Source organism: Sycon ciliatum, chromosome 5 (assembly GCF_964019385.1).
Source record: "Sycon ciliatum chromosome 5, ocSycCili1.1, whole genome shotgun sequence".
NCBI lineage: Eukaryota > Metazoa > Porifera > Calcarea > Leucosolenida > Sycettidae > Sycon > Sycon ciliatum.
In genome coordinates this window covers 29,182,317-29,204,157 of record NC_088647.1, presented here as the reverse complement: position 1 = coordinate 29,204,157, position 21,841 = coordinate 29,182,317, and the positions used below count along the sequence as shown (strand labels likewise).

The 21,841-nt window shown below is 44.8% G+C and overlaps 1 protein-coding gene across 1 annotated transcript in view; it reads right to left on the bottom strand.

Annotated features, from left to right (window-relative positions):
- LOC135816970 (cyclin-dependent kinase-like 2) overlaps positions 1-18,576 on the bottom strand; it is a 198,421-nt gene extending 179,845 nt beyond the window's left edge. The window contains exons 1-4 of the mRNA XM_065330074.1: positions 17,603-18,576; positions 15,235-15,798; positions 13,998-14,141; positions 12,614-12,754 (exon numbers count right to left, since the gene is read on the bottom strand). Coding sequence (XP_065186146.1) covers positions 12,614-12,754; positions 13,998-14,141; positions 15,235-15,798; positions 17,603-18,505 — 1,752 coding nt within the window. The 5' untranslated portion in view covers positions 18,506-18,576. The remainder of the gene's footprint in view (positions 1-12,613; positions 12,755-13,997; positions 14,142-15,234; positions 15,799-17,602) is intronic.
- Positions 18,577-21,841: the final 3,265 nt, after the last annotated feature.

Genomic DNA, 21,841 nt, shown 5'->3' with positions numbered 1-21,841 from the left:
AGAGGTTTGGTTCAAGAGCCTTATTTGCTCGTCAAGTAGTTAGAAAGGATTATCTACACAGCACCATCCTTGCGATAATGCCGTTTACCATCTCCAGGTTACAGAGTTGCGATTCCTCTTCCTCAACACTATCCATTTCGGGGTCTCCACCACTCCTGCAACTGTTTCTGACAATTCCTTGTCTGGACTATCCCGCAATCCTCGTCCGCTCTCTGGAAGCTCGTAAACCTCAATACATTCTGAATCCACAGGTACTCAGGTGTTGTGACCGCGCGATTCGCCCTCATATGACAGAACAGATCCACCACTGCCAATGGTCACTACACTTGAACAGCCATAAAATGAAGATAAAGTGGGAAATTTGGCTTTCATGGTCATCAGATTCATGCATGGTAATTGGCTACATCTATTCTAGTATTTCCTTGGCCGTCAGACCGCGATGGCTCCTCTGGGGCAATTTACAGGAAAATGAAAGGGAATGATCTGTATCAAGGCCATTAGCTGAAGAGTGTTTGTGTAATCTGTGCACTAATGGTTACCCGCCCCAAATTCGCAATTCTCGCCCGACGGTTGTATGTTGATCATATATTTTGTCCTGTATACAGCGATTTTCCTGCCCATGCACCTTTCTTTTGTCTGGTTGGCATACGAGCAACTCGATATGGCCGACACCTTCGAAATGTGTTCATATTGTTTCCATCTAGCTGCAATAATGGCTTTTTATAGTGCAGGTGTCAAATGACACTGGTTGGCCGTTCTAGGTATACATACTCGCCATCATGGAACCTCATCAATTACAAATCAAAGGTTTATGGCAGACGAAATAGGAGGCAAAATTAGGAATAGTCACAAGATTTGAGCTTATTCTGATTAGCCATATTTCGGTAATTCCAAAAGTTTGACTCGCGCGGTGTCAAATGACACCGTTGGCTGTTCTAGGGTTAAAAGAATTCAGAACTATTACAGCCTACATATAATGTATAATGAACTCAGATGGAGAGCCAAGGATTGAAATCAAGAAGTAAGAACCAAAGCAAAAATATATCCACCACTGGACACAAAATTTAATAGTATTCTAGCAATTGCAAACATTCTTTTCTGAGATAACCGGGTGAATAAACACCGGGAACCAGAAGCTACCTAAGAAAAACAGGTGTGGAATAACTGTTGCGGCATCTACCTAATCCATTAAAGAAATCGAAGTACTGTGGAATAAAATACGTGAGATGTGTCCAGTTCATGTGAGAGTGCCGTAAGATAGAACACATCACCAAGCAAGGCGGCGGGTGTGTCGAGGAAAACCAAATTCTTAACGAGAAGAGTAGAAAAGACAATCGAAAAATATCAATGATGTTTTAAGCATGTGTAGCCTAAGGAGTTGTGTGTGTGTTTGTGTGTGTGTGTGTGTGGGGGGGGGGGGGGTAGAGGAGTAGGATGGGATACGAGAACAGTTGGTGTCACGCTATGGTCATACATGTATATGTTATGATGCATACAAAAGTGTGAGCAGGTGACTGATGACACATGTCTAACCCGAAACCTTCAAAACACGAAAATCTTGTGATCCTGGTAAGAGGAAACAGCTACTAAGCCCTCACTTGTCACGCAGACACTTGTCGGCTTGTACAGCTCTCCTTTTCCAAACTCAGCCAGTGGTGTGTAAGTTTCTGTGGCATATACCTGCAGAGAACATGGACAACACTGGTGAGCGTACAGGAATAACACGTATTATAGATGGTTGATGCCTGGTAATGCATGGATGATTGATGGTTGATGCATGAATGATGTATGAATGTAACATGGATGATGTATGGATGATGTATGAATGATGTATGGGTAATACATGAATGATGCATGGCCGGTGCATGAATGATGCGCAATTGATGTATAGATGATAGTAATCTGCAATGTATGGGTTAGAGTGGACATACAATGAACATGGCAGGGGCGTCGGAACCGGTACGGCAGGTGCGGCCAATGCCGCACCAATAATTATCGATTTTTTTTAGACGGGAACCGGCCTCTTGTACGGGCAGAAGTAACACAATAATACAGACATTACAGTCATTTCAATTTTCCAAGTCAAAATTCTAAAAATCTATTCTACGTTTTTTGCAGGCCTCAAAAAGGTGTGTGGTATCTCATGCGTGCATAAAAAATGTACGGTACGCTCTACTGTGTGAACCTTTGTACCAGAGCATGGACGGAAGTGGTAAATCATGTACAGTACCAGTGGCAGCAGTTTATTGTTTACTGACTCGAAGAAGATGGATGGTTACCCCAATATAGGAGATGCTCCTTTCCAACCCAGGTCGCATGACTACCCAAAGCGAGCCTTCGGCCCGTTTGGGGTTAGCCAAGTAGTGTTCCGTAGAAACCTTGTTGATGGCTTGTCGACTCTTGTACAGGTACCATGTTTTACATCGACAATGCGGTGTATCATCAGCATGCATATTCGTATTTCTCATATTATTCTGTAGCATTAAAATACGGCCTTTTAGGCACAATTTTCAAAACAATTTCACGGGGAGGACCCCACACTTTGGCCGCAGCAATGTTAAACTGCTTCCGATGCCCTTGCATGGACATGAATGTTCATTTTATTCTTCATGTATTTCACCCGATGATAAGACAAGAGAGTATACTAGTGAAAACTTTCAAGATGTTCAAGAGCCTGAACTGTGTCCTTCTTCTCAGCATCAATACAAAGTAGACTAGGGATTTTCCCTAATGAGTTGAATACTCTGATCCTCTGTACTTGGGAAATGTCAGTAACAGTGCCGTATTTTCCGGAGTATAAGCCACACTGGAGTATACGCCACACTGGAGTATAAGCCACATTGGAGTGTAAGCCACACTAGAGTATAAGCCGCACTGGAATAAAAAGCCCCATCTGAACAATCTGAATCATTTGGCACAAAATAGAGTCATCTTTCCCATTAACCACTGTTGATTTGATCATCTGTGTACAAGCCACACCGGCTTCTCTTTGGATGTATCACTGCTGTCTAAAGTGCGCCATATACATGTCGCGAAATGACTTGGGTCTTTTTTTATTCCTCGCGATATATCACCAGGCAAAGAGAACAAGAGTTGAACTACCATTCGGATTGGGAAGAAGAAGAAGAACCCAAAAATCCATTATTCCAAACCGTTCCTCGTCCAATATCACTGAAAAACCCGCGAAGAACCAAACTCACGTGGCAATATTTGCCACGTTCAAGAAATCGGATCAAATATGTGTTACAAGTGAAACCGCAGTGATTCACCGGCACAAATACATGGTGGGCACAGTACAGAAAAACAATATTCATCACTCAGACTGATGTCATGACAATACTCCAGATAATAAGGAATATGCAATAGGTGTGTAAACCACTTTGCTACTTCTGAAGTATGTTTTCATTCATTGAAAGGTGAATAACCGTCAAACCAGCAACATGGAGACAGTTGTGGTCAGGGATTCAGTAACATTACCTCAAACAACGTCCTCTTACCCCGGCGTAAACTGAATCCACCACAACATGGCACGTATATTTCAAGTACAGTAAAACCTGTCAAGGCGGTCACTCGGATAAGGCGACCACCTGTCCTAGAAGACCACTGCAACCTGGACCAATTGATGCTATTTCAAGTCAATTGACCTTGGATAAGGCGACCACCTGGTAACAGATACCACATTTTGAAGGTCCCTTGAGTGGTCGTGTTAGACTGATTTCACTGTAGAGATGGGCTTCGAAGGCATACTCCTATACAAGTACTTAAATTCTACTTAAACTGATTAGGCATTTCTCTAAATGTCAGTATGCAAGCCAAGCATACAGTAAGAACACAGCTACAGCACGTCCATGATTTGGTTGTAGCATTGATGTGTGTCCACTGTATTCCTTGCTCTGTTCTCCAGACATTCAGCACTGCACCCAGTCTGAGTATGCATGGACACTAGGTAAACCCTAAAGCATATGTGCCAGAGGTCCCATTTTGGAAATCATGCTAGTACTAGTATTCATTGCAAGCTTACATGTGAGACACACTTTTATACAAGAAAGTAGTAGAAGAGTAGAATGTACCCTTGTTTTTTGAACTGTAAGAGGTAATGTACTCTTGCTTTACTAACGTACTCTGTGCATGCAGTGTACATCACTTTCTGTGTTCATATCAGTGTTGTCTGATGATTGTACTGACCATGAATCACAGACTAGCAACAAACTGACCATGCTCCACTGTTGTATATGTACTGGGTACTACTCTCTGCCTGTAGGTATTTAGAAAGAAGAACACGACAACAAGCTTTTCCTTACCATAACACGTCCATTGCCACGATCTGCGACTAGTACATTGCCGTAGGCATCTGTAGTGACACCATACGGGCTCTGCAGCTGACCAAAAGAGCTGCCCTTTGACCCGAACGAAGTGATATACTCTCCATCGACGGTCATCACCTTTTGCAGGAATAAATAAATTGAACATTCACACACACCACTGTGGTGACAGCAAGAGTATAGATATAACAGGAGTGTAAGAATAATACTCCAACACACAGTGCAAAGCTACTATCATTATGACTGTAGTGATGATAAGGTTACTGGTGTGCAACTGTAAAAACTCAAAACCTGAGGTAAAACATGGACCTGGCACCAACATTTGACTACTATGTATGTATTTATTGTAGCACAGACACTGTTTGGTTTGTGACATGATGTATAGACATGATGTTTAAGAGTCTAACTTCACATCAGCCTATACACTCCTCCACTAAAAAGGATAAGTTAGGCGAACATGGCCAACAAGCATTTGCATAACGTAAACATTCATTTCTGATTGGATGAATATTTTCCTGCCCGACCCTGTCCAGTGTATATTCCGATAGATGGGTTGTCAATAGCAGTAAAGTCTCATGCACACTAGACATGCAAAAAAGAAACAATATAATTCCAGATCTACATGTAGATGTTGCAATTTCAGTGGATATAATTGAAGAAGGTGGCTACTCCAAACTCTGGATCTCTGCTCTTGCCAGAGAGCAACACATTTTGCAGTGCTCTCAGAGCACAGATTACAGTAACGTTCTGAAGCTCAGCTGATACAGGGGGAATTCCCCAGAACACTGCATATTGCAGAGGGTGGCACTTTTTTGCAGATTTCCTGAGTCAAACATTCTACTTGCTGCTCATGGGCTCTAGACGGCAGTCACAAGTCAGTCATGGGTCAAGTCAATCAGTATGAAGTGTAAGCACCAAAGTTTGGAACAGCCACCTACAAAGACCTGTCACAACGATATAAAGCTGAACTTGCTACTGCTTCCATTCCTGCTGCTGTTGCTGTAGTAGTTTTAGTAGTAGTAGTAGTAGTTGTTGTCGTTGTAACGTGTTGTTGTTGTCGTCGTCATTGTTGTTGTTGTTGTTGTTGTTGTTGTTGTTGTTGTTGTTGTTGTTGTTGTTGTTGTTGTTGTTGTTGTTGTTGTTGTTGTTGCTGTAGTTGTTGTAGTTGTTGTTGTTGTTATTGTTGTTGTTTGTCGCCGTCGTCTCCGTCGTCATCATCGTTGTTGCTGTCGTTGTCATTGCGGTTGTTGTCGTATTCGCCGTCATTGTTGACGTTGTTGCCAGATTAACATGTTAACATACCTGGATGCGATGGTTGTCCTCGTCTGCAATTAATAACCTGTTGTGGTACACTGTGATGCCGCTTGGATATTGAAATTGGCCTTGACCACTACCTCTTGTTCCAAATGCATATCCTGTCTCACCACTGCATGGCACAACCTGTACAGTACCAGTGTACATAGAAGAATATACACCTGTGAGTTGTTGTCTGATGATCGATTAAAACCGTGAAACTCAGAGTTACAGCAGAAACGCTTTTGATTCTTCTCAAGTGTGTGTGTAAACCTGTGAGATATGTAATTCATTTGCACACAACTTACAACTAGATTTGGTGGTTGGGCTGTGACAGAGCTTTATGAAGCTTTCTAAAACACAAACATGTAGTGATGTACCGATATGCCAATGGAACCCACATGCATGTTCATACATAAACGCTCTCACGCACGCACACGCACACGCACACACACACACACACACACACACACACACACATCTACACACACACACACACACACACAAATGCTTGCACATACATACACACACGCGCGCGCACGCACGCACACACACACACATAAACAAACATAAATGCTTGCACATACACGCACACACTACACACACACACACACACACACACACACACACACAAACACACACACACACACACACACACATGCTCGCACATACACACAGTGCACACGCACAACACACATACACACACACAATCGTGTACACACCCTCAAGCCCCCACACACGAACACAAGCCAAATGAACCCGCCCACTCCCACTCAAACGGCTCCACCCACCCACGTCACACCAAATGCCCTCAACCTGCATACCAATGCGCTTGTCCTTTTACGTGCTCATTTCCTAAGCTTGAAGGGCAAGGGATTCAAAGGCATATTGAGATGATGGATTGGCTATCGATCCATCCAACGGCAGATATCTTATACTGAAATCGACTAACTCTGGATGGACTTCGGGAAATTATTCCACTTATAGGCTCATCACACATGTGTGAGTGGTTTAGGACATGGTGCAGAAAAGGGTTTGACAGCATTTACCTCCCCCCCCCCCCCCCCCCCCCTCCAGTGAACGTAATACTGTAATACATGTATAGTAGATGGCAACACACGCAGTCACAATCTGGCTTTAGAGCACCCACCAACAGAACTAGCTGACACACCCATCAAACATGCACTCACCATCCACCCCCCCCCCCCCTCCAACACACACACACATGCACGCTTACCAATGCATAATTATGTTACAATCGACTTCCACTAAAATTATCAACTGGGATTGTACTGTGTTAAGAGTACATGATTGATCTGCTGTTACATGATTGAAAACATTCCCACAATTTGATGCTGAACAGTGATATAGGCTAGTTCTATCTTTATGTATACCACAGTACGCTGTTAGTGGGTAGGAGAGGGATTTTACACAATACAACTGTACATGTACAGTGTGTACTGTCTGGTTATTACCTGAACTTGATGGTTCCATGTATCCGTCACAGCAAGGCACTGGCCCAGTGCGCTGTGGTTCACTTGGACAACACCATATGGGTAGTGGAACTCGCCAATTCCTGACCCATGCCTTCCTATGGTGCTGAACTCGGAGAAGTCTTTGTCAGTGATCTGCAGAGGGGAATGGAGATGGACAGGAGAAATCACGATGATTTAGAAATGGCAAATAACTTCGTCAAATCCTTCGGACCAGTTTTCGAGGAGACAAAAGTACAATTAACGCGATGAGCAGTATTAGTGCCACTGACATTGCCATGCAAGTGAACACGTTTAGAGTTAAAAAAGGGTGTGTAATTCCAGACCCAATTTTCTGCTGCAGTCATCAGTGGACTTTACGGAACTACTTTACTACTTTAGGGAACTACTTACAAGTTACTGTAAGGGTAAGCGACACACATACAAGTAAGGGTAAGCGGTGAACATACAAGTAAGGGTAAGCGGTGAACATACAAGTAAGGGTAAGCGGTGAACATACAAGTAAGGGTAAGCGGTGAACATACAAAGTAAGGGTAAGCGGTGAACATACAAGTAAGGGTAAGCGGTGAACATACAAAGTAAGGGTAAGCGGTGAACATACAAGTAAGGGTAAGCGGTGAACATACAAAGTAAGGGTAAGCGGTGAACATACAAAGTAAGGGTAAGCGGTGAACATACAAGTAAGGGTAAGCGGCAAACATACAAAGGTTTAGTAGTCGCGTGGTGATACAATAGACACATAAGATAATAAATAAGATGATGATGATGAATGTGATAAAACTAAGTAAAAAGGCTAGTAAACGAGGTGGTGATGATACAAAGTGTAGAAGAAAACGAGAGAGCTTGGAAGCTCAGGGCCCTACGCTATGCTTTTTTGCCTTGATGACCTAGACAAAAAAAAAGCATAGGGATGTTATAAATTCTTTAAAAATTCCTTTTTTTTTAGACATAACCTGGGATTCGAACCCGCACTATCGCGCGCCCTGCATGCATCCCCCGATACACTTCGCATACATACTAATTCTTCCAAGTTATTTCACATTGTGATCTTGCATTTGAAAGCCCTATTTGAATATGCATTGTGGCCAGCCGTCTTTGATCGCACGGTACGGTAGGAAATAGGTACGGGACAGGTACGATCGAGGGTAATACGACACCGTCTCCCGTACCGTACCGTGCCATCAAACACAGCTGGCCACATACAGCTGCCCGCAATATTCAAATAGGGCTTTCAAACGCAAGATAATAACGTAAAGCAACTTGGAAGAATGGGTATGAATGCGAAGTGTATGGGGGAATGCATGTAGGGCGATAGTGCGGGTTGGAATCCCAGGATATGCCTGAAAAAAAGGAGAATTGAAAAATTTATAACATCCTATGCTTTTTTGCCGTCAGATACGGATAGCGCCAGGCGTGACACAAACACACAAACAAACACCAAATTAAAGCTGTGTGGACCCTGGCTAGCGCCAGACGTCACTGAAGTAACGTCTTCTGCATAGCTACGGGAATAAACTCGTATAAGGCTAGTATACTCGTACTTGTGTGTGTGTGTGTGTGTGTGTGTGCGTGCGTGCATGTGTGTGTGTGTGTGTGTGTGTGTGTGTGTGTGTGCTGCTTTCGGTCTGTGCAAGGCCGCGGTCGTCACCGGTGCTCGAGGACTGGCCCGCGCCCGACTGCCCAGCAGCGTAATTCGTTCAGCCATGTATGCGTGTGTTCTCGCCGGTTCCGTCTGCCCCACCATCTCCGGCGTCATCAGCCTGCGTGCTCCATCTTCCTCTCTGATGCCCCTCCGGGGCCCACGTGACCCCTGTGGCAGTGGCTCTACAGGACAGGTGTGTGTGTGTGTGTGTGTGTGTGTGTGTGTGTGTGTGTGTGTGTGTGTGTGTGTGTGTGTGTGTGTGTGTGTGCAGGGGCGGATCCGGGGGGGGGGTTCGGGGGTTCGAACGAACCCCCCTGCTTTTTCCGACAATAGTTCGGGTGTGACCACTAACCCATGCCCATGCGACGTGCACGCCCCATGCTATGGCCCAGTCGGCCCAGGCCAGAGCGGTCCGCTAGCTATGCAGCTTGGTAGATCTATATGACATTGTACTTTGTTGTCTTGAACGTAGATAATACAAAGTAAAGTAAATCTGCACTGAATATACAGCTACGCGTTCTCTTCGGAGAAAGAGGTGCATGCATTTGTTGAGCTGCTGCGGAAACTTCGAAAGTAAGTTTCAAATACTAGTTTCTTAATAGTGGCCGTGCAGTGCTGTAATTGTCGTCGCGGCTCGTGATTTTTGAGCTGTCTTAGAGTTCGTCGAAGCGTCTAAAGAGGCAGGCTCAAGACCAGCTGCCATTGAATTTTGGTGACGCTCCAAAGAAAAGTGTAGCCACTAGTGTCGAAGGTAAACCAAAGAGCGAAACTTTGGAAATCACCTTCAAATTCACCGTCCCATCATCCAATAATCAAAATTTCTCCGAACTGGGGACAATTATGACTGAGACACGAAAGATGCAGGAAGCCTGCCATATGGAACCTTCTGTACAGTGGAGTCAACGTCAGGCGGCTCGGAGTACAATATTATGGACAATCATTACAGACGAGCTACTGGAGAAAGTACCAATCACCTATTCTGCAGCAAAGAAAGTGAAAATTTCTTCCTTGTGCTGCGTGTCTTTAACAATGTTTTGTTTTAGCTGCAGAGTGTTGAAAATAGGGAAAATGAAGTTTCATTTGTATAGCTGGCATATTCAAGTACAGGATGCAATATACAGTACATGTTGGCTGTCGTGCTGTACCGATAACGCGAACGTGTGACCCTCTTACACCTGTGTATGTCATCAATGACTCATCATTTCGTCATTGTGGGTAGGGTGGGAAAAAATTGAACCCCCATTGGAAAATTCCTGGATCCGACCCTGGTGTGTGTGTGCGCGCGCATGTGTGTGTGTGTGTGTGTGTGTGTGTGTGTGTCCCCCCCCCCCCCCACTCAGCACAAGCTGCTATGGCTTCTGCTGTAGCATCGCTATCATCGCCTCCGGCGATGGGCGTCAAATGGTGAATGAGGTGTGTGTGTGTGTTTGTGTGTGTGTGTGTGTGTGTGTGTGTGTGTGTGTGCATGTGTGTTCAGGTCTGTGTGTGTTTTGTGGGGGGGACTGTGCACGTTGCCAGATGTGTCTGTTATTTTGGCCTTAAACATCAATGTCGATAAGATAAAAAATCCTCGTGGCTGATAGGAACATCACACCATCTGACATCGGCAACATTGTTTTTGTGAAAGGGAAGGCAACAGAGGATTTGCCCCTATTCCTCTCTACCTTGGTTCTGTTGCGACACCGGTTTACTCGTTAAAAGAGAATTGTGCCGGCGCAATGTTGAAGGACACAATACCTTTTGTGAACTGTGATGTGTTTTTGTCCACAAAACCTGTCCCTGTGCACCAAATGACATCTAAACTTTTCCTGTATAGCCTCCATCCTAGTGTATAGTACTGAGTGCTGGACTCCGCTGAAAACAGACCTTGAAACCAGGCATTTCAACATGTTTTGGTCAGCATTGCCCTGAGGGGCTAGGTCACCTTGCCAGAATGCCAAACCTCCCAGATTTCCATTCAACTCCTGTTTGGACAGCTGCCCAATACATGTACTTGTTTGGATGTGCTCCAAGTAAAAAAAAACAGGTGATGGGATGCAGCTGCTCATGACCTCAAACTTCGGCTAGGGACATCCCCATAATCTGTCGGTCTGAGACGGCTAATGCCAGTAATGGCAGAATGCGGTGGTTTACGACGGTCATGAATTGGGCTTCTCCGCACTGACTGACATCACCAACAATCGCGACAGCCCGCTTCATTGTTCTGTTGATGATTCTTCTCCAAACTCTGCTATCTTGCATGCCACACATGTCTGGAGGCGCAACACATTTCTTTCTCTTTGCAATGTGGCTGAATCCTATGTTCTACCTGGTATCAATCCTGTGACCTACATGTACATATATCTGTCATCTGTTCTATAAGCCTTTTATCGCCTCTGGTCATGAAATGTCACAAGTTGGCAGTGTGTGTGTGTGTGTGTGTGTGTGTGTGTGTGGTTCTATGTGCACTCGCGAGGGAATGCATGTATGCAGATATGTGCACGTTTTTGAGTGTGTATTCTGTGGGTGGGTGGTTGAGCGTGTATTCTGTGGGTGGGTGGTTGAGCGTGTGTGGGTGCATGTTAGTGTAAGTGTGTGTTTGGGTGTTACTGTGTGTGGGCCAATGTGTGAAGAGGAGAGTGAGTGTGTGAAATAACAGTGGTGCTGCCCCACAAATACAGGTTTTGCTCGCAACATGAGCCATTAGTTAGTAAGTGCTCATCATTGCAGCAAGAAAATCATTTCAATAAAATTGTATTACAAAGAGGTATTTACTTCTGCATGGGTTATAATGTGGGTATCAAATGACAACATAGTTTGTGTAAAATGTACATGTACAGTCCACTTGGCTAATAACGACTGCGGATATAACGACAATTCGCGAATAACGACAGCATTTCCATGCCCAGAGCAAAGTCCCTTCCAACTGTGATACGTATAATGAGACTTCGTGTATAACGACACTTCGCGAATAAGGACACCTTTTTGATGCCCCGCCGAGTGTCGTTATAAACGAAGTTGACTGTATGTGTAATTGTATGTTGTTGATTACTCAGGGGTCGTCTGTGTAAACACATGTATTTACTTAGAGAAGTCTAACAGGCGTTTGTGGTGGGTTCGCCTGCAAGGTGTTTCTAAAAAGTACATTTCAGAGTGCATGCATACCATACCGTGTGTGTACATGTACATGATGTAGCACTGCTACAGCTAGTACAGGTAGGCGTTGAGATGCACTACACTGCACTACACGCGTCACGGCAGAGTAGACAGGGACACATACACAGCCATACTCTGTACTCCCAGAAACATGCGCTTACATGCAGTGACAGGCAGCTACCAGCAGACTTGTAGGTGTGAAACAGGATCCTTGGGCTTGGTTTCAGGTTCAGGGGCACATGTAGCCCATGACAGTATGACTCAGGTGCACTTGCTTTACATGTACATGCGGCCCTACAAGATTTGGTTCGTTATAGACGAAAACGCTGCTGTAACTTCGCTATAATGGGTCAAATTTTGTATGGTTTCAAACTGGGACATGGACAAGGGTTCGCTATAACACGAAATTCGTTAATATGCGAGTTCGATATAAGTGGAGTCGACTGTACTGTATATGTGTTCATAGCATGGTGTTTATTATGAGTGGTATTATCTGCACTTTTCGGGGGCCTTGCTGGGGGTGGGTGGGTCAAGAAAGAAACGCCTATTTGACGTCTCTAAGTAAATACATGAATTTACGGACGCCCCCCCCCCCCACCCGTGTGCAGGTTTTCTCTTTTGTTTATCCGAGCAGCTGGCTTTACTGCATTGTTGATCAAATTTGCACGTAAAAGAGGCTACTGTTTACATGTAATCCTTACAACATGATTGGAACACCGAGACTATACCTGTAGTCGGTGGTTGAGAGTATCAAGAATGATCACTCGTTCATCATCTGTTACATGCACAGCTGTTGGGCCACAGAACTCTCCACAGCTTGTCCCCTCCTGACCAGTCATCTTCTTGAACTGGCCATCAACACCGTGTATCTAAGTGTATTGACAAAAAGGAATACAATTTACAAATGTTAACACGACCATGCACCCATACATAGCCCAGATCCAAACATACATGTAGTAAACATTTAGTTGCAGTTCTATAGTGTGAATCTAGCGAAAAGTTCGTCCAAAAATGTCAGTCACACATACATGTACACACCCAATGTGCTGTTAGCCACCCCATTCCACGTGCACGTCACCACCTCAGCCAGGACAATTTAGTTGAGATATTGACTTTTCAGACCCTCCAGATAGCTTTTTGGTCCAACATGGTGACAAAGCTCATCAGTGGAGGTTGTTGATAATGGTTGATTAAGATACAATGAGTGATTGATGTTGTATAGGGGAAAACTTTCCCAATTTCACAGTTTCTCTCTAGTGTAGCATGCCCTAGCAAACAAAGGGGTTAGGTGATAACCGGCAGTTTTAGCAGATGTTACAATACAAGTGTGCAGTGTTTGGACATTCAGCACTCGTATGTACATGTATGAGTGGCTATTGGCTACTAGTAGCACCTCTCTTTGTTTGCTGATTTTGTACCAATTCTAGTACTGCAGACGACCTGAAAGCATGTCCCAGTAACGCACACTTGCACTATCTGTTATCACATAAAGCCTCATTGTCCTATGGCATGCCACACTTCGATGTAGAAAGCGCACATTTGCGACTGTTTTACCCTATTATAACAATATCTCTTCACCCGGATCATCCACTATTACCAACCAGCACTGATGAGCTCTGTTGGAGCAAAGCAGCTGCCTTCAGGGTCTGAGATATCAATATCACAATGGAAATGTCCTCGTTGCGGTGGTGATGTGAAATTGGAATGGCTCGGCCAAGAAAATATTGACGAGTGGGGGTGTCACAGGTATTCAAAGTCTTTTGTGATTTACAATGATCACCTTTCTCCAGTTTGATAGTTTAGAAAAACTGATCACGTCTGAAGAGAAATGACATTCTGCTTATATCAACTTCTCAGCTCTTGTGTTCACTGGGCTTACAAGTTAACTGGATGGTGCAAAAACGTAAAATTTAGAATTTTGAAGAATTCATCCAAGGGATTGTCTACTACTGTTTCAGACAGTCTTGAGCATCTTCAACCTAAACAATTGGGATCCTTATTTTTCAATTCTACAAATGCACACACAGACCATCCCGAGCAGGCCATCCATCAGAGTGACATTTATATACACACCGTAGTTGCCGGATAGCAATGTACTGTGAGTTCAATTACCTTTATTCTGTGGTTGTCGCTGTCACAGATGATCAGGTCACCAGCTTTGTTGGATGCTAGTCCCCAAGGGCCTTCAAACTGATCTCTCCCACTGCCGTGACTACCAAATGAGTACCTTGATTTGCGGATCTGTGTGTAATCACGCTGCAATACAGGAGAGCAGTAAGAACAACAGCAATCGACACTAGGACCATAGAGGGAGAAAGTAGTGATGTCAAACCTGGCTGGGTGGTCATACACTTCATACTTCGATTTCAAATTTTCATTGACCTCATGTTTCGTATAAGGAGTAGGCCTTGACAGATTATGCTAGCATAATTTTTCGCATAATTCCTACCAAAATCGAATAATCGCATAATTCGAGGCAAATTGCATAAATTGGAATAATCCGCCTGTTCGCATCAAATTCGATACAGTTGTACATGTTCTACAAGTACAAGTACAAGTAGATCATACTAGATGCACCAGGAAGTCGTAGGTTTACGACTCCTTTGATAACATGTCCCATCCACTACAATCAGTGACGGTCGTAGCTTGGTCGGACGGTGCGTTGACCCCGACGAACTTTTGCTACTACAGTACAACGCCCTCTACAAAAAAATTCCCCTGTCATTTTGCATGCACAGAACCATCATATACATGTACACTGTACCTGTACATAAGCAGCATATGTGAGCATAATTTGATAAGTTTTAGCATAAAAATAGCATAATTCTGCAATTTTTTCAGCAATGCGAAAAGCATAATTTCACGAAAATATTAGCATAATCTGTCAAGGCCTAATAAGGAGTAGATGATGGGATATACATCACCCTAAGGTGAGGGAACACATTTTTTGACTATACAACCCTACAACAATTGATCAGAATGGGCAGCGCTATCAATCCTCCGGAAGGTCTATGACAAAGCAGTTTCAAGCGTTACCATGACCACAACTCATCATTGAGGCAACAACAATGGAGTCGGCAGCAAAACGAACAAAGGAAAGGACTAAACTAATATCATTTGTAGCATAACTAGTCATATATACTCATGGTGTTGCCCTGCATAGTGAAACTCTGACTTGAACACACACCAGTGTTGTGTGTATGTAAACTATACTCAACTAATACATGATGACGTCATACACGTACCACTACACACCCAGTCATGCAGGGCAACAGACTGTAGGAGAAATTTGATACACCGTCGCATAAACTTGTACTTGTAAAAGTAAGCCTTTCAAAAGTAGACCAACCTTCCGTGGTAGAGATGCAGCTACTACTGCTGCCGCTGCTGCTGATGATGATGCTGTTGATGGTGAAGGTGACAACGTGTTTCTGGGCAGGGTAGTCTGATCTGAGGCTGATCCTTGTCTGGGCACTCGAACCGGTAATTGAGCTGAGGAAGCGCTGGATGACATCATTGGTTGTGCTGCAGAAGATGTACTGCGTGGTGCTGGAGTGGGTTTGGGAATAGAGTCACGGCTGTGTGAGGTAGTCACCGTCACACGTTGAGCACTGGCACTAGACGACTGTCTGGAGGCACATGACTCCAGAGCAGCAAAGCGTGAGTCCACTTCAGCCGAGCGTGAATCCACTGCAGCCAAGTGTGTATCCATGGTGGAGTTGATTGAAGCGAGAGTTGATGAGTGGGCACTGAGGTTAGTGTCGATGGTGGAAACTCTCTCCGTCAATGCATCCATGCCGTTCACTTTCGCTTCCACAGCTGTCACTCGGGTGATGATTGCCTGCTGTTGTGTGGAAATCGTTTGCAGTTGAGTCAGAATGTCTGAAAACTGACTCAAATAGCGATCTGCGGACTAGACAAACACGTAAAAAATAATACCATCCACAAACACATACATACACATGCACACACATATTCACAAACATGCACACACACATGCACACACGCACACATACATATATTCACACACAAACACACACATGCACACGCACACACACACACACACACACACACACACACACACACACACACACACACACACACACACACACACACACACACACTAAGGATTATCATGCTCTGCGTGCACCCAATTCAAGCATTTGTGCCCATGGATCTCAGAAAACAAAAAAATCCGTGGTGTGTGGTACAATGAGACAATTTCACAAATCCGAAAGAAAGCATTCAATTATTTTGTAAGGAAGAATTCAAAATTGACGGAGTGGAGCAGTAATCTCTGTATAGTGACTAGTACTAACTGGTCACTGCTATTATGGATTCAGGAGTCTCGTCCGTAATTATCGAAAATTAAAAAAATCCGTCCCCGTCAAAAATTGTCTCTAACCCACCCACCCACCCCATTTTGTCCCATTAATATTTTGATTTTTCCCAATGCCCAGCTATAAAACAAGAACTCCTGACCCCAGGGTCACTGACTGCACCTGTGTCAGGTACATTGTACTAGTAGCTACTGTACTTGTTTGTTTTGTTTCTGGTTTTTGTTTGTTTTAGTTTTAGTAGGTCTACCAACGGCCATGCACTTCCTACAACTACATGTTCATCATACTGGTGTTTGCGACATTACGAGTACAGTCAGTACACTGCAAAGCCAGTGCAACAACTGTATGAAAGTCACTGAAGTAAAAAAAGGTTTATGAAAGTTGTATTCGGAAAAATCTAAAAATTAAATTCTGCCAGCACTCCTGACCACCCAAACCCTTTTGTATGAGGACGGATTTTTTAATTTTTTTAATTACGGACGACCCCTTATGGCTCTGATCCACTACTTTATGTTTTCATGTTACCATTCTGGATAAGGGACTATGCAAATCTATAACACCCCCCCCCCCCCCCAGTTGATTACATAATTTCACTGGGCTATACTATGCATACATGTACTGCAGATGCACTCTTTACCTATGTACTAGTACACGTCACATGGCTGATGTCATAGGAACAGCCGGTCACCAGCCAGCATGTGATTGTGAGGCCGGTGTTTTTCAATACAATCATCTTGCACACGTCAGTGTTTTGCCTTGTTGAAGTGTAAGAGTCCAGACAGGGTGCGCCGCCTCCACTGAAATATCAGCACCCTTATCATGTGTAATATAATGTCATGCTGCACAGTCAGCTAAGACTTAGGGGGCGTTCGAATTGTCTTCATTTAACTGTTTGAACAATTTTTTTTAAGACATTAGTTGAAGTGTCCCATTAGAACGGTTTCTGGCATTTTAGAGTTTTTCAGTCGAATTGTCTTGGCGATGAGGACGTCCGATCAGATCGACCATCTCCACGTACTACATGACGTGGCTATTCCAAACTCTTTGGAACTAATCCACCCCTCCCATCGGATGAGGTTGAGGAGTTTCGAGGAGTTCGTTTTTCTGAAGAGGCCAATAAGGCCACCTCTTCAGAAAAGCGAATCTCCTGGAAAAGTCAAAGAGTGACAATTTGGCGAACGCGCTTTTAGAGTATGAGTGTGTACATAGGCAAAGCCAGGTCTAATGTATGCTCTGGTAGCTGCACCATTCAGGCATGCATCAGCCAGTATTACCCATTTACATGTACACATTGCATGTATACCCAGCTAGGCTGTATGCTAACAGTACAGCACAGTGAGTACAAAGTCATGTAATACTATGTGAGTACATCCATACCATAGAGCGAGGTGAGATCTGCAGTAAGTGCATGTGAACATCAGCCGATGTTGGTCTAGATCCAGGATCATCATGCAGACACGACACGATTAGAGAATGCAGTGGGTGATCCGAGCCCAGTCGATCCAGATCTGCTTTGCGTCGGCGACCCTCCGGAACTGATCTCCGCGTTCCATTCTCCAGCAGAACAGTAGCTTCAGTTGGGGAAGGCGGTCGTCCCACAAGCAGCGACAGCATCACCACTCCTAGAGAAAACACATCCAGTTTCTCGTCGTATGCTGTTCCTACTTGTCGGCTCTCTGGCGGCATAAAATAAGGCGTACCGGGGCATCGTGTCAAAGCCGTGACGTCCGCACCTTGACAACCGTGAAGAGTGCGGGCCAAACCAACATCAGCTATCTTGGCTCGCCCTGCCGTGACCAAGATGTTACGTGGTTTCAAATCGCGGTGCAAAATGTTCTTGCCGTGCAGAAAGCGCAAGCCTTCTGCCACGTCGAGTAGATACTGAAGGCTTTGAGCGAATGGCTCTCTTGGCTCAACTCCAATTCGATCAAATAGCGAGCCGGCCATCAGTTCTACCACTATACACGGAGATTGATTGGGAGCAATGCCGATCCCGAGGAGTCGCACAATTCTTTCATGTTGCAGTCGCCGCATGACTAGGCACTCAGTGCCGAATCGCTGCAGAAGAGCTGCACGCCCGACATTGCCCTGTTGGAGTAAAATACTATGTAAGACCTTCACAGCAACAGGGAGACCCTCCAACTCACTTGTATACACAGTGGCATCCGAGCCACGGCCTATCTCGGGTTTGTTCAGGTCAACTTGGACGTATCCAAGCCAAATTGCATCTGGGACACCAAGTCTCTCTTGGAGCTGAGTCTCAAAGTTGAACCCTGCCATTTCAGTAAAATAATAGTGTAACGCACGATCGTCTTGCTCTCGCAACTGTGTGTTTGATTGTGTCCGCGAGTGTTCAGCACCTTGTTATGGCGTTAGACGTACACTGCATTGTGTGTGAGTGTGTGTGTGTGTGTGTGTGTGTGTGTGTGTGTGAGTGTGTGTGTGTGTGTGTGTGTGTGTGTGTGTGTAGTCTGTAGACTACAGACTGAAGTTTAGACCTGTTCCGCACTGGGGTATGCATTCCCGTTCTCACCTCCCTGTTTGCAGTCTACAAATACAATATCATGTACAGGTGCAGACATGAAGAGCTAGCTGTCTCTCGCCTCAACAGTTGGTGAACGTTTTGATCGCAATCGGCCACCGGTACCGCAAACGGCCCCGTTGGTAAGCATTTCGGAAAGCGATCCTCCAGTAGATCTACCCAGTGCAGTACCGCATAAAAATGAAGCTGTCATGGATCATGGACAGCTAGCTAGCATAGCCTGCCTGGCTATAGCTGGGCGGTCGACCACAAACTGACTGGCGAGTGGCGAGTATCGAGTAGGCAGATACATGTATGCCTGTACATCTGTTGACGTCATCAAACAAGACAAATCCACAATGCGATACAGGGAACGAAACCATGGAAACTGTTGGTTGCTCCCTAGTCAGATCCCTACGCCACGGACCCTAGCCTGAAGATCGTGCTAACCACGTCACTGTCACTGAGTCTGTCAGTGTCAGTGAACTGTCACCTGGTCACTGACTCGGCTTGACACTCGACGCCAGTTGACGGCATGACGACTGCCATCCAGGGCACACGCCATACCCATCGAGCCTTCGACCGGGCAAAGGTGCATGCAAGAAAGCACCAGTCCCTGTTCAATGCACAGTGTTTCGTGGAATTTATCTCTCATCAGTTGAGCTTGAGTAGGCTGAGAAAGACTGCGCTGGAAGACCACTACATGTACTTGTCTTTCATCGTGCTCTCCAGGCCATAACATCATCAAGGAATCAAACAAACTGTCCCAGGTGTTGCGAATCCAGCGCTAATCAATCCAAAGATACCTCGCGAGTTACTAGAGAGGTTGCGCACAATGAAATTTCGACCGGCAGGGTTCGAGTGACGAAAGTCACACTAGTTGCTCCCAAGATCCGTCCAAACTTGACCGAAACAGAGCAGATCTACGAAAATACTTTTCGTTACCTGGAGTACTAAAATACTGATATTTTACAACTCCCTGTCTTGACTCTTCGCACCCGCGCGGCCGCCGCGTCGACCCACGCGTTCAAGTGTGCGCAACCTCATGGTTTACGAATATTCGTTAGATTTTTTCGTTAAAATACTCGTTACGTCGCTACGAATTTCCGTTGTGTGCAACCTCTGTATGGACTTGCTTGTGTGAGCTGAGGAAGGGGCTAAAGGAGCATACAAGTTTTTAAAGTGATGTTAGAGTAATTCATCTCATAGTACAGAATATGCTACATCATCACCAAATCAAGTACCAGTCCATGTAGTCTCTTTGATGCATATTCTAGTAATAGTAGTATCATGTCAAACAAATGTTCGGCTAGGAGCAGGAGTGAGGAGAAAGCAGTAAGGTGGACCTATATCAACAACACAATTTTAAAAGGTGAAAGGGAACTACACAGATACACGGTCGGGGACATGGACAGATACAGAGTCAGGGATACGGACTGATACACGGTCAGGGACATGGACAGATACAGAGTCAGGGATGCGGACTGATACACGGTCAGTGACATGGACAGATACAGAGTCAGGGATACGGACTGATACACGCTCAGTGACATGGACAGATACAGAGTCAGGGATACGGACTGATACACGGTCAGGGACATGGACAGATACAGAGTCAGGGATACGGACTGATACACGGTCAGGGACATGGACAGATACAGAGTCAGGGATACGGACTGATACACGGTCAGTGACATGGACATGCACTGGTAAAGGGACATGGCTAGGGGCAGGGACAGGAACAGAAACAATTACAGTCTGTTTCAAAAAGATTAGCAATCAAGTTTGGGTCTTAAAAAGTATGAAGATAAGGGAAATTTGGACAGCAAAGTACATAAAACGGCTTGTTAGGATACGGCAAATTGTTCTGTGAAGGTTTCGGAACAATTGGACCAACCGTTAAGGAGTTAGTATTTCGGCCAGGTTTCTGGCCTTTTCCCATGGTTTATAATTTGCCCTGGAAGCCAGTATCGATTTGTTATCAAAACCCACGATTTATCCCTTCCTTTTTGGCCTTGTGGTTGTCTGCGGACCATGAAGTTGTGAGTTCAAATCCCAACAAATCTTCAAGTCAAACATTTTTTTCTTCTCTTATTCATTGTTTTGGTGATCACGCTGGTACAAGACAAAGAAGCTTTGAAGGTGGCTGCGCCAAAAACGACTTGTTGTTGGAGCTCGCGTTTTCTGCCGAACTGACTGACACTTGACTGGCTCACGCTACGTGGAGTTGTGAACACACACAACACTGAAACCGTGTGAGTGAACACGGAAGTCATTGCGCTGTAGCTACGTGTTGTTGAATACACCGGCACATCGATCGATCGATTTCTGTTTGAGAATTATTTTAGAATTATTTTAGTATTAATTTTGAAGATCGCCAATTTATTTGAATTTAGGAGTCAACACCGTCTTCTATCAGCTTTCACAGGCGTCTGCTTTTCTCAAAATGTCGTCGAAGTCACACGGATAGCCTTGGGAATGAGTCTGTGTCGATGCCGTTTTCGTCAAATTGCATCCGCAGCAGCTCAAACAATCTATTTGGTCACAAAACGGACGCATCCCGCTCGTCAAAATGTACCATACTTTCGACATGTCCTCTCTGACTCCATATCGATGCGAGGAAGAACTCGTTTGTTGTAAACCAGACGAACACTTGGTTCACCTCTGTGCACCATCGCCTCCGTCAACGTCGAGATCGACTATTTGCTGCAGCAAAACGTGTCAATACCCCTGAGTGCTGGGCTGCTTATCGCATTTCAAGGAACTGCCTCGTCGCTGCCATCCGTAATTTCGTAAAGCTAAACGTCACTTCTACGACCAGATGTCAGAAGGCCTTCATGCAGATCGAGGATCTTATGACTGGTGGAAGAAAGTCAAGAAAATGTGCCACATCAATTGTCCTCACACCGCTATACCTGATATACAAGGAGTCGATACCTTAGCGGTTACCAACCCTGAGAAAGCGAACATCTTCTGTCAACAGTTCGCCAAGAATAGTCAAGCTACACCGTCGTCGGATGCAGATCATCGTGATCTCGCCATGCCTTCTTCTTCGGAAACATTTGCCATCCGCCCTCTGTCTATCGTAGAAGTAT